We start from the raw sequence: 12,548 nt of genomic DNA on the forward strand, positions 1-12,548 counted from the left end.
AAATACCTACATTGAGGTTTCAACCCTACAAGCTACTAGCTAATAACTCTCACTACGGCTAAGTGTTATACATGTCCCACATCACGATACCCATTGATAGGTGATGAATGCATTCATTGAATTTACAGGTAAAAAATTTATCGCCCGGGGTGATGAGATGGGTGACAACGTTTAGTGGTCACTAAAAACAAACAAAACATTAAATAACGAGTGACATAGTCACTTATACTAATTATTTATTAAAATGCATAATATCAAAATCAATATTTGATATTCTTGTTGCTTTTTAGTTTTTAATAAATTAACGATCAACGGAACTAGCAATCATAAACATGCAAGAAAAACAAGTTTTATTTAACCTTAGTATAAATTCTACTTTTGATGGTTTCAAACTTTTTAAAAATTGTAATACATTTACCATCCATAACCATGTTGAGTATTATAATCCGAAGATTTACAAATATTATCTAGTGTAATTCATTATTCTACGAGTGTTCAATATTCCTATTCAACAAGAAAATTTTGGCTTAAGGTATATGGGGTGCATGTCGAAGTACCTAACATACTCGAATGCCACCAAATCATTCATTTTTGGTTTCAAAATTATCTGAGTACACACGGGGCGATCTGTTGGTGTTCAGCATGCACAACAATCAATCATCTTTGCTTTCACACTCGTTTATACGTGTCGAATCCACAAACCGAACTAATTTTGTTGATGTTAACGAATAAGTCGATGAAACTGATTGAATACCCGAATAATGTCCTTAACGAACAAGTCGATGAAACTAATTTTGCTGATGTTAGCGAACAATGTGTTAAAAAACTGAATACGATTGTGTTTTTAGATATTTTTAAAAACTTAATTATTAAAAGTTATTATAAAAAAACAAAACTAGAGCTAAAACTAATTATTGTAAAAGAAATAAAGAATACACCCATTAATATGAGGTTACCAATTTAAATAGTGTCTAACTGATTTAGTTTAATCGATTGGACCCACCACTGCAATTTTCGTAATATAAACGTTTTTCTGATTTTTCATAATCAGTTAATTGATCACATATAATATAATAGTATTTTTTTTTGTCAAGTCTAAATATGTATAATATTAAACCTGGCCCAGTTAGCCAGATAAAAAATGCAGCCCGATAGTTATGATTTTGCATTTTTAACCGATAACCATAAACTGAACCGAACCGAACCAAACTAAAACTTTCGGTTATTGTTTGGTTATTGGCCAGTTTAAACTTCAAGCAGCTACATTGCTAAAATGATTAAAGTTTTCTTACATGTAACATGGTCTTGATAGTTTCTGGTCTTTAGAAGGTGGTAACATTTTTGCGTTAACGTTAGTATAAAGATATATATAGATCCTTGTGGCCCACAAGTTGATGTGGGCCCAAGTGTAGAAGACCGGGCCACGATGTTTCTAGAGGCTCAAGATTGCGCTTCCAGAGGTGCTGCACGAAAATGAGCTTAACTTGGGCTACGGGCCTCCGTTTTAGGCGTGCTACCAGTCAAAACAACCGTTGGAACGTGGGGCACGTTGTGGCAACCAGCCACAGGCGGTTTATCCCGTTTATTTTTCTGAAATAAGGCTTCTATATACATTTTCGGGCCACTTTTGTGTTTTTCGTCTAGTTTTCAGGTTTTGTTTTGGGCTGTTGTTGGGCCTTTGGTTGTTTGTGTTGGCCTAAACCTATTTTTGTTTCTCTATTAATATGTTATGAATGCTTGTGACTGATCATTGATCAATTATTGAATAAAAAAACTTTTGCTTTTCAAATTCATGACTTTTGAGTTGAATTTAGGGGTTTGGGAAGGATCATCACGCGTATTCGTAGAATCAACGTGATTTGCCTTCATTCTCTATTAGTATGCTGCATAACCATTGCTAAAACATCATACGAAAAAATTTGTTATTTTAGCGATTTGATTCTATAATCATATGATTGTAGGATCTTTATTTACAACATGATTCATATGATATGATCCATACAACATTAACATATGAACAAACTAAATTCTAAAGGACTACTCATATGAATTTTATTAGTAAATACATAATACAATAACACAATTTACAATTAACTAACCATCTCCTACTACATAACTCGCTTCACGCCACCTCTGTCGTAACCAGCCTCTTCTGATCCGAAACAGTCAACTTATTTTCTTTGACTTTCGTCTCTTGACTCCAATAATGTGGAGACTGTGAAGTCAACAACGGCCACAACACGTTCCTCTGTTGTTTAGGCTTCCTTATGAATGTCTTTGTGTGTTGTCTTATTATCGCGTTTAAAGCCTTTAAATAGTTGCTCGAGTCGTGGTCTCTAAGGATCGTGCCATCTGACCCGTATGCTGTCGGATGTTGTAGTGTTTCTATTGGATGTGGGGAGTTTAGAAACACCCGAATAGCAGTTTTGGTTAAATTGTGTTGTTTATTCTTCATAGCATATAAAGCACTTCCCGGAGGAAGTAAAGGGTGACGTGGCGATGACTTTTCGTCGGGTTGGAGAATGAACATTTTTCCCAATGGTGTATATAGAAAACTCTGCATATGTAAAATATTATCTAAATATATAAACAAGAATTTAAGCAGATAAAAAATTATAAATTATATAAAAAAGTGTACTTACATTTTTATTCAGGCACGGATGAGAACGAAACGTACCACACAACCGTTTAAGTAACCGCGCAACATGGTTAGGGTAATTGCATGAAAATGCTCTAGGCACAATGTCTCTATGCATCATGACACAATGAACATGATTTTCATCAAGGCCCAACTGATCAAGGATCTTTTGACCGTTACAGAACACAAACGGTGAACCGAAGGTGACCACTGGTCGTAGAGCGAATGGTTTGACCACCTTCCGGGTCAATAACATCAAGTTTACCAGTAAAGATAGACTCCCTCCTAGAGAATGACCTGTAAACTGAAGCTTCGCTCTTTCACCATATCGGTTTAGGTGTTCGAGAATATGTGGCATGAATTGCTCGTATATCCCCTTTGCCGCCTCGTATATTCCCCTATGAACTGGCACTCCTGTTTCCTGTAACATTTTTTTTATTAATAATAAGACAGAATTACAAATTTTGTCCTTTAAAAAAAGCCAAAAACCGGTTCGTGTCCTTTTCTAAGTTTCCTTGCAGGCGGTGTACTTTAAACTTTTTTTTCCTACAAGTTATGTCCTTTACGCTAACTGGGTTAGAAAAACTCAGTTAAATGCCCTCACGTGAGGCGCATGTGAGGGCATTTTTGTCTTTTCACCTGTACCTGCAACTCCTTCTTCTTCTTCATTTTGCAGATCTTAAGCTTCTGTTTCACCTGTACCATATCCATCTTTTCACCTGTACCATACTAAACCCACCACTAAACCTTATCATATCCATCTTCTTCATCTTCATTAGCCTCATCCTGTACCTGCAACTCCTTCATTTTGCCAAACCTCCTTCATTTTGCAGATCTGTACCTGCAACTCCTTCATTTTGCAGATCTTGAAAATTCATTACAGTAACTTTCCCAAACCTCCATTACACCTTTAAAATAATATTACTTAATCCACGTTTAATAAACCCCATAACCAAAATCACTCATCACTATTCATCGCTCCGACGTTCATAGCCACGGCTTCATCGCCTCCGACGATATCCACTGCCGTAAAGCATCGCTCCGACGATCTCCGCTGCCATAAACCATGCCGTAAACCATCTATCTGACGATCTCCGCTGCCGTATAACCAGTCCATTCACCATCTTCCTTTCTCTTTTGCATTCCTCCATCTTCGATTTGACCGAAAGACAGTGAATGGGTTTCGATAGGGTTCCGAGGTTGCTTGTTTGCGACGACAGTAGAGGGTACAAGCCTTCTCGTTTTCCGGCGACCAAAAGAAGCTCCCTTTGTAGCGATTGATGGTGATTGAAGCATTAGACGATGATTAGAAGTCCAATCGGACTAGTGACCAAATGAATAAAGGGACGGTAAGTGTACCAAGACCTCGATTAGTGTTCCGCCGGAAACCCTTATTTTAGATCTTAACGGCGATGTGGTTGTTGTCCGTCGGAAACCCTAATTTCATACCTAATAAGCTATTTAGAACACTAATTTTAGATATGAAGTGCGATGGTGTTATTATGGTTGTTTGGTGGTGTGGTGTGCAAGTGGCTACTTCGATTATGTTGAATTGTTGTTGTAGGTTAATTAGGTTTTGTGGTTTTGTGGCTGCCCTGATGGTGGTGGTGTTAGTAACGGTGGCAGGTGGAGGTCATGGTGGCTAGGAGAGAGAGAGAGAGATGAGAGAAAGAGATGGGGATAAAGAGTGGAGGTCATGGGAATACCGTAATTGTTACCGGATCTGTGTGTTAATAGATACAGCAGAAGAAGAAGAAGGGTAGGCAAAAAGACAAAACTACCCTCACATGCTTCTCACGTGATGGGATTTAACAGAGTTTTTCTAACCCAGTTAGCGTAAAGGACATAACTTGTAGGAAAAAAAAGTTTAAAGTACACCGCCTGCAAGGAAACTTAGAAAAGAACACGAACCGTAATTCGTCTTATTTTAAAGAACAAAATTTGTAATTCTGGCTAATAATAATTTATATTATTTTTATTATTATTATTATATCCAGTTATTTGAGATTCATCTTACCTCAAACTTAGCTGGTTCAAAGAAAAGATTTGCCTGCCATGATGCCACCGAATCCGAACCCTGAAATATTTACAGTTAAAAACAGTAAGCAATACACAACTCCATAACGGGCTCTTCTAATTAGCATACCTTATATATAAGGATCAGATCTTGAGAACCATTTTGGACCATGAAAAACCCAAAAATAAAAACAAAATCATAAAACAAAAATAAAAAACGCAAAAATGAAAAAAGTAAAAGAAAAACCAAAATTCTTATTTATCATGCCGGTTTCATAAAAAAACGTCTTGGTTTAGCTAAATTATACGTATATGTATAATATGTACATACATGTTTTTTTTATACACATATGTACAATTTAAGGTAAATGATAATGTACATATGTGTATATTACATAACTAAAGATTAAATGAAATTATACACATGTGTATAATATGATTTTTTTTATGAAACCAGAATGAAATATAAGAATTTTGGTTTTTTTACTTTTTAAATTTTTTTTTGTTTTATAATTTTTTTTAAAAAATTTATAGATGTCCAAAGTGGTTCTCAAAGATCTCATTTTTCAAATGGTTCTCTTAGGATCCTTACCCTATATATATATATATATATATATATATATATATATATATAGGGTAAGGATCCTAAGAGAACTCTTTGCAAATTGAGAACTTTGAGAACCATTTTGGACCACTAAAAACACATTTAAAAAAATATTTAAAAAATCATAAAACAAAAAATAACAAAAATTTTAAAAAAGTAAAAAAAACCAAAATTCTTATATTTCATTCCGGTTTCATTAAAAAAAATTCAAAAAAAATAAAAAAAAACATCGTATTATACACATATGTATAATTTTATATAATCTTTAGTTACGTAATATACACATATGTACAGTATCATTTATCTAAAATTATACACATGTGTACAAAAAAAACATGTAAATATACATATATGTATATATTATACATATGTGTATATAATTTAGCTAAAAAGGAAGCCCCCGTAAACTTCCTTACAGACCCCACGGAAGGGAGATCCACTCTACGACCGGCAGATTTGCTCGTCTTTGGTTGGGCCGGGGGAAAACACGCTTGTGTTGACCTCACAGGGTATCTCCCTTAGCTGGTTTGAGGGATAATGGGTTTGTAGCTGGGCAAGTAATGAAAAGGGCTGAAACGAAGAAGGTGGAGAAACATACTAAAGCCTGCGAAGATAACCAACATGTTTTTGTCCCTCTGGCTTTTGATACATTTGGCTCATTGGCACCGGAAGCTATCCGTTTCCTAACCAGGGTCCAACAGGTTGTGCATAGCAATGTGTCGACTCCAAAGGGGCAGGGGTATGTCTTTAGAAGGTTAGGGTTTGCAATTCAGAAAGGGGTGCCGGCGCAGCTTGTTGCCCGCCTACTATATTGATGTAATATCTATGTTTCTATATATTGTAGTTGGATCCTTTTAAAAAAAAATTATATATACAAAAAAAAATTTTATCGGTAAAAAATTTAGCTAAACCGAGTTTTTTTTTTTATGAAACTGGGATGATAAAATAAGAATTTTGGTTTTTATACTTTTTTGATTTTTGTGTTTTTTTTTATTTTATGATTTTTTTTATTTTTGGGTTTTTTGTGGTCCAAAATGGTTCTCATAGTTCTCAATTTCAAAAAGGTTCTCTCATGCTCATGATCCTGATCCTATATATATATATATATATTTGGGTAAATTACCTGTATGACAAAACACCGAGTGTATATACTTGAATCATCACAAATAAACCATTCACACGGTGACGAATGAAGCGACTGAAGATCCCGTGCAGCCTCCTGTTTCTCTTTCTCAGGGGCTGCAACTACTGCTGTCATAGTAGAAGCCGCCATGTACGCAGCCATTTCCGAATTATAAACTCTTGAACAAGAATCCGTTTTGTCCAAGACTATGTCATCATATTCCTCGGTGAGCAGTTCAGGTTCAGTATTCATCAGCTCGCCTGCTTGCGACTGTACATATGTTGCAGCCGAGGCTGCTATTTCATACGCAGAGGTACACATTATCTGCTTTTCGGACGCCTTGTTGTTTGCCGAAGAGGCTAATGGTACGCATGCCAACGCTTTCCTTTCGAGTGACGATGTTACAAATGTTAAGTCATAGTATCTTCTCAAGTCATCCTCCTATAATGTTTTCATATGTTAATATCTTTTCAGTGGGTTGAAACATTAACATATTACATATTTACATACCTCAATTTCCGGGATAACATAAGCCATGTTACAAAGAAAAGCGAGCTGCGAAAAATGCTTCGTATCCGACCATGAAACTTGTTTCAACAAACCCGAGAACGTTTCTTGATTAATGATAATATCATCTTCATCGTCACTATACTCCACCTCACATCCGCATCCGTTTCCATCTTCATCACACCCTCTTTCCTCTTCGTTTTCATCATCGAGTTCATTATTTTGTTTTTGAACCCACTGGCTTCTAATCTCCATCAACCTCTCAATCCAACTAGCCCGTTTCTTCTCGTCTTTATCCATTTCCACATCACTAACATCCGTATCCACATCCGTATCCACACCCGTGTTTGTATCATTACTCGTTTCAGGATCAAACAACAATGTCTTGAGTGATTTTGGAATAAAGGAACTCAATATATTCAAGTTGAAAATCCCAACAGAACGGCTGTTTTTCAGCTTCGGTTGGTTCATGGACGCTTGAACATTATTAGCCGAATAACATAAGTTGTTGTCCGAGTGAGCTCTTTGTATTCGTGCATGTGGTCTTAGGTTTTGACTTGAGATTGAGCGGTTAAGGATGTTCGGTTTCTTTCCTGTTGGCTGGCTAGAAACCGAAATACTACTGCATGCCATCGTTACTGAAAATCGAAGCTTCAAGTCATTGAACATTTATAAAGAAACTTGCTAAAAGGAGACAAACTAGGACCTTGGTATCAAAGACAACATTAGTCCAATGTAGATTACACCAAAATGTGACATGTATTCTGAGGATGACCGGCTTTTCATATAAGTTTGATGCTAAAATATATACAATATTAATATAAACATAACACCGTATCTTTTTCGGTACCTTCATATGTGGAATTTTGTTTTTGGGGACTTTTTTGCATACATCACTTGCGAACTTTTATAACTATGATCATGACACATTATATAACTATGATTCATAAGTGTTCATTATTTGTATCAGGCTCTAGGGGTGTTCAAACGGGTTTTACCCACGAAAACTGACCCGGACTCGGACCCAGTTAATGGTAAAGAATATACCTGGGAACTGACCGTATTGTAAATACTAGGTTTGGGTCCTAGGCAGGTATCTCGGGTCCTAGAACCGTTTGTTAGTATTGGAATTGATTTTTGCAGTTTCTAAAGCCATTTTTTGGCGTTCCTAGGACCCGGGAATCCACCCTATTTTATTATTATACATGATAATGATAATTAACAACTTTGGTGCCGCTAAGCCCTTATTGGGCCAAGTGGCGGCACCAAAGTGGTCCACATAATTTTGTTTTTTTTGTTTTTTTGTTTTTTTAATATTTAATAATTAAACAGTTAACTCACCAATGAAATGCTTGGGAAGGACAACTTTAGGTGTTTACTGACGCCCGGGTTTTACTGACCTTTTCGTTTACTTCCGGTATCGTAAAAAACGTAACCCAAACCGACCAAATTCGCGTCGACTCACTGTCGCAACGGCCGAGAACACTTAGGTTTTACCACGCCAGAGTTTTCGACTCATTGTTGCAGTGCTCAATACGAACAACGCTCTAGTTCTCTACATACATTGTTTGTTTGTTTGTTTGTTTGTTTCGGTTTGATTTTTTTTAAAATTTGAAATAACCTTAATTAATATTAAACAAAAGGATCTAATTACAACAAAGAGGCAGGTAAGCGGGCAACAACTTGCACCTGCGCGACCACCCCGTTCGAATAACCCGAACTCGATTTGTTCGAATCCGGTTTTGTAATCTCTAAAATGAAATAAACCAAATAATCTAACTCTTCAACCCGACAAACACCGCTAATTAAGCTTCGATTATACGCTAATTAAGCTTCATTGAAAATAATCATTTCTCACATGTATGTTAAACTGAATTAAGTAAAAGAAGTTTATTATCCCAAATTTATGCATTTTGTCCTTAATTGTACTGTAACAAAAACAAAAGCCCAAACCAATCATATAAAGTACTAAATTACTAACACATTTGTCTTCTAACTGTCCCCTGGAGTTGATACCAATGTGAGAAGACTACAGTTTTAACGTTCCAAAATAACCTGACACGAGACACTGTAGAACAAAATTTTGTTGTAGCGGTCAAATCCGTGTCGAGTCTTATAGGTTTTCTCACATCAGATCTGTACGAGGTTTTTGATTAGATATCTTAAATTCTTAATCCTTAGAAAAGTTGATGTCCTTTATGCATCTAACTATTATATGTCAATATAATGATTGCTTCCTAGGAGAGTTGATACCTAAATTTGTCTCATCATAAATGATAAAGAGTATATTCATGGATATATTGAACCTGTAATGGGACCCATTATTTTTTTTATGAAGAGATGTTATTATATATATATATATATAAAGGTTGTAACAAGTTGTCTTGTTAAGAGGTGTTTTATCATGTTATATTTGTGCTGCAAGATGTTACTTATTAAGAGGTGTACATGTTAAGGAGTTATATGATAAAAACACAAAGTATGTTTGTTTTTTTATGTGCAAAACATTGTTAATGGACTTTTAAAAGAAAAAAATTGAAAGTATGTTTGTTTTTATGGTATTTCGGGTGTTCACAGTTCGGTTTAAACCGTGTAACCGTCCAAACCGGTCATCGGTTTGGTTTCACGATTGGTTTTTTTCTTTTAATTTATGTCGGATGGTTTCAAAATTTTCAAACCGTAACAAACAGTTTGGTTTACGATTTATATAAAAAACCGGTCGTATAAAACCGGACCGACCCGTGTGAATTGGTATATATTTATTCTTCTGAATATGTCTTATTAATTGTTTATTTTAAAACATCTGAGTATAATTTTGAAGCACTTGGGTGGATCTTCACATAAACATATTACATGTTTAAATTTGATTAATTCTCTTAACTTCTGTTTTCATTTCTTACTCTCTTTTTCTTTTGTTTTCATTTTGGCACATTGTGTTTTATGAACTTTTTAATATACGATGCATTTCCAAAAAGAGGCCTAAGAAAGCCCAAACCGTGAAACCAACCCGTTTGTGACGGTTCGGTTTTAACCTTCAACGGTTTGGTTTTGATAACTAAAAAACCGTTAGTAACGGTTTAGTTCACGGTTTAACCTAAAAACCGCGAAAACCGGACCGTGAACGCCCCATTATTTCCCCTATACATTACATAAAATAAAAGACGGAACCAACTTTATTTGAATTGGGCCCTGAGGCCCACACATATCAAGAAAAAGTGCAGTTTTGGGGCATTGGGCCCTCAGGCTCACATTGGGCTTTTAACAAATAGTTATTAACTTATTATATAAAAATTCTTAAGCAACTAAAAATCTATAAAATACATTTAATACATAAATGCATGTGGGATGAAGTCTGATGAGTATGCCAAATCACTTGGGCTGTAAAAGTATTTTATGCACATCAGATGCATATCATGCATTAGTTTTTCATAAATAGGCCCCCCTAACAGTGTTTCTTAAATGATAAAAATGGACAAGCTGTCACGAGGTTTATGAGAATCTTGTCCCACTAATACTATCACTAATCAATTTCACTAATCAATTTTAAAAAGAGTACCAGAAAGGTAACATGGAATAGAAAATTATGTTATAAAAACAGACATAATTATATAAAAATGTTTAAGTACTTTCTAGACAATAATTGCTAGAATCCAGATTATTTGCTCTGTCAAGTAAACAATCATGTCTGAAACTTTCCTCAAACCTTGCAAATTCTTTTGAAAACATTTTTATTTATTTTTGTAATAAATCAAATGAAATTAAATAGTTAGAGTTTTACATGACTCGTTAAACCCGACAAAATAGCTCCACAACTTTAGGTGCAAGAAAACCAAAAGTATTAAAGACGAATAGTATTTGTTTATCTGTATTACACACTTGTATAACTAATTCTTAAATAAAACTACTCTGTCAGCTAAATAATCACGCATAATTAGCTCCAAAAACCAAGTCATATATTCTTCTGGTTTCAGTGCCAACGAACAATAAAATATTATTCGCTAAACGAGTATATCCATTAATCCATACAACAACCATATTCGTTAATATATTATTGTTATTTTTGTTTTTTTCGAACGGCTATGCTTTTATAAAACGAAAAAAATACCCGTGACCAAATGTATCAACAGGGACTAGAACCAAGTCAACTAACACGACACAGTTATATTGAACTATTAACTAGAAAGATGAAAATTACATAGAACCTGTGTTTCTAAAATATTATTATTATTGTTATATAAAACAGATTTACACTAGCATGAGACAACCAAAACACATTTAATGAGCCGTTCAAAATGTTAATAGAGTCAATTAGTTAGCAACTTGGCACGTATTCTTCAAGCATTAAGTTGACATAAATTCATAAACAGATCTCACAAAATTACCTGAAGCCTTGAAGACCGATCGGCTAGCAACTCAAGGGGTTTTGGCACCGTTTGAGATCGGATTTCGCATCAAACACATCTGCAAAAAACCAAAAATACACAACATTAACTAAACCTTCAATTTTCTCCGAAATTTTTACTCAATCTCTGCACGAAGATTAATGATTTTCTGAGATATTGTACTGACAAAAAATCATTAATCTTCATGCAACAACACACAAAATTAAACAATTCACCTAGATATGTGTCATCTATCATAGCTTTGGCTGTTCAAATAGCTTTGCATGAAGATTAATGATTTTCTGAGATATTGGACGAACACAAAAAATCATTAATCTTCACGCAACAACACAAAATTATATGTTTAAAAAATTCATTAATTTTCACGAAAAGCTATTTGAGCAACCAAAGCTCTATTATTTGCGTGAAGATTAATGATTCTCGGTTCGTACAATATTTCATAAAATCATTAATCAATCATTTAAACAACCAAAGCTCACAAAGCCGAGTCAACTAACTCAGAACTCTAGTATTAGAAATACAAATACAAATACAAATATTAGCGAATATGACAACGAAACGATGAATTTGCTCCAAATTCTCCACAATTTCACTCGGAATCCGATGAAAAACAAACTTACACATTTCAGCTGCTGCGAAAGCTCCAATCAATGGAGGACTCTCGCAGCAGGATTGCGAACGAATGCACAACGGTATGATCGAACGTGTTATCGGATTAATCGGTTGTCTCTGAAACAAATGTTGATAATTGAGAGACTCAATTACATGATGAATACGTATAGAATGATTACAATTTACACACAATGTAATGTGTAATGTATGTATGTATGTATGTATGTGTTTGAAGAGAGATGATATTGATAAAATATAAGTATAAGTGGTTAGTGAGATCTGGTAGGACTTTATATGGTTACCTGAGCAAGAATCTCATCACGTGGGTTTTCAACCTTAGCCACGTACTATTACCATTTCAAACTTTTTTTTTTTTTACCAAAATACCCCTCCTCCTCGACTCCTAAACTAAAGAATTTTGTAGGAGTTTTGGGTTTTTCAGTGCAGAGTTAAAGTTTTTCGTAAGGGTTTTGAGTTCTTTAGTGAATACTCAAGTTAGATTCTTATTTGTGTTATTTTTTGTGGATTAAGGTTATAAATGATTTGAGCTGTACATTGTGTAAAGTTGTGAGTTCGAATCCCGAGCCCACCGGTTTTCGTCACACCGTGTGTTACGCCAGAAAGTTTCGTGGCTCTTGTGGCGAC

General features: G+C 34.9%; 1 protein-coding gene across 1 annotated transcript; it reads right to left on the reverse strand.

Annotated features, from left to right (window-relative positions):
* Positions 1-1,967: 1,967 nt before the first annotated feature.
* Positions 1,968-7,542, reverse strand: LOC143550414 (phospholipase A1 PLIP1, chloroplastic-like). Its single transcript, XM_077041059.1, has 5 exons — positions 6,892-7,542; positions 6,382-6,822; positions 4,656-4,715; positions 2,643-3,059; positions 1,968-2,557 (listed from the first exon to the last, which is right to left on the reverse strand). The coding sequence occupies exons 1-5, from the start codon at positions 7,519-7,521 to the stop codon at positions 2,123-2,125; spliced, it is 1,983 nt and encodes a 660-aa protein (XP_076897174.1). The 5' UTR covers positions 7,522-7,542; the 3' UTR covers positions 1,968-2,122.
* Between the last annotated feature and the right edge of the window lie 5,006 nt (positions 7,543-12,548).

The sequence above is a fragment of the Bidens hawaiensis genome, unplaced genomic scaffold, assembly GCF_021521415.1.
Source record: "Bidens hawaiensis isolate Kalapana, Puna unplaced genomic scaffold, B.hawaiensis_p1.1 tig00016041_1, whole genome shotgun sequence".
Classification (NCBI taxonomy): domain Eukaryota; kingdom Viridiplantae; phylum Streptophyta; class Magnoliopsida; order Asterales; family Asteraceae; genus Bidens; species Bidens hawaiensis.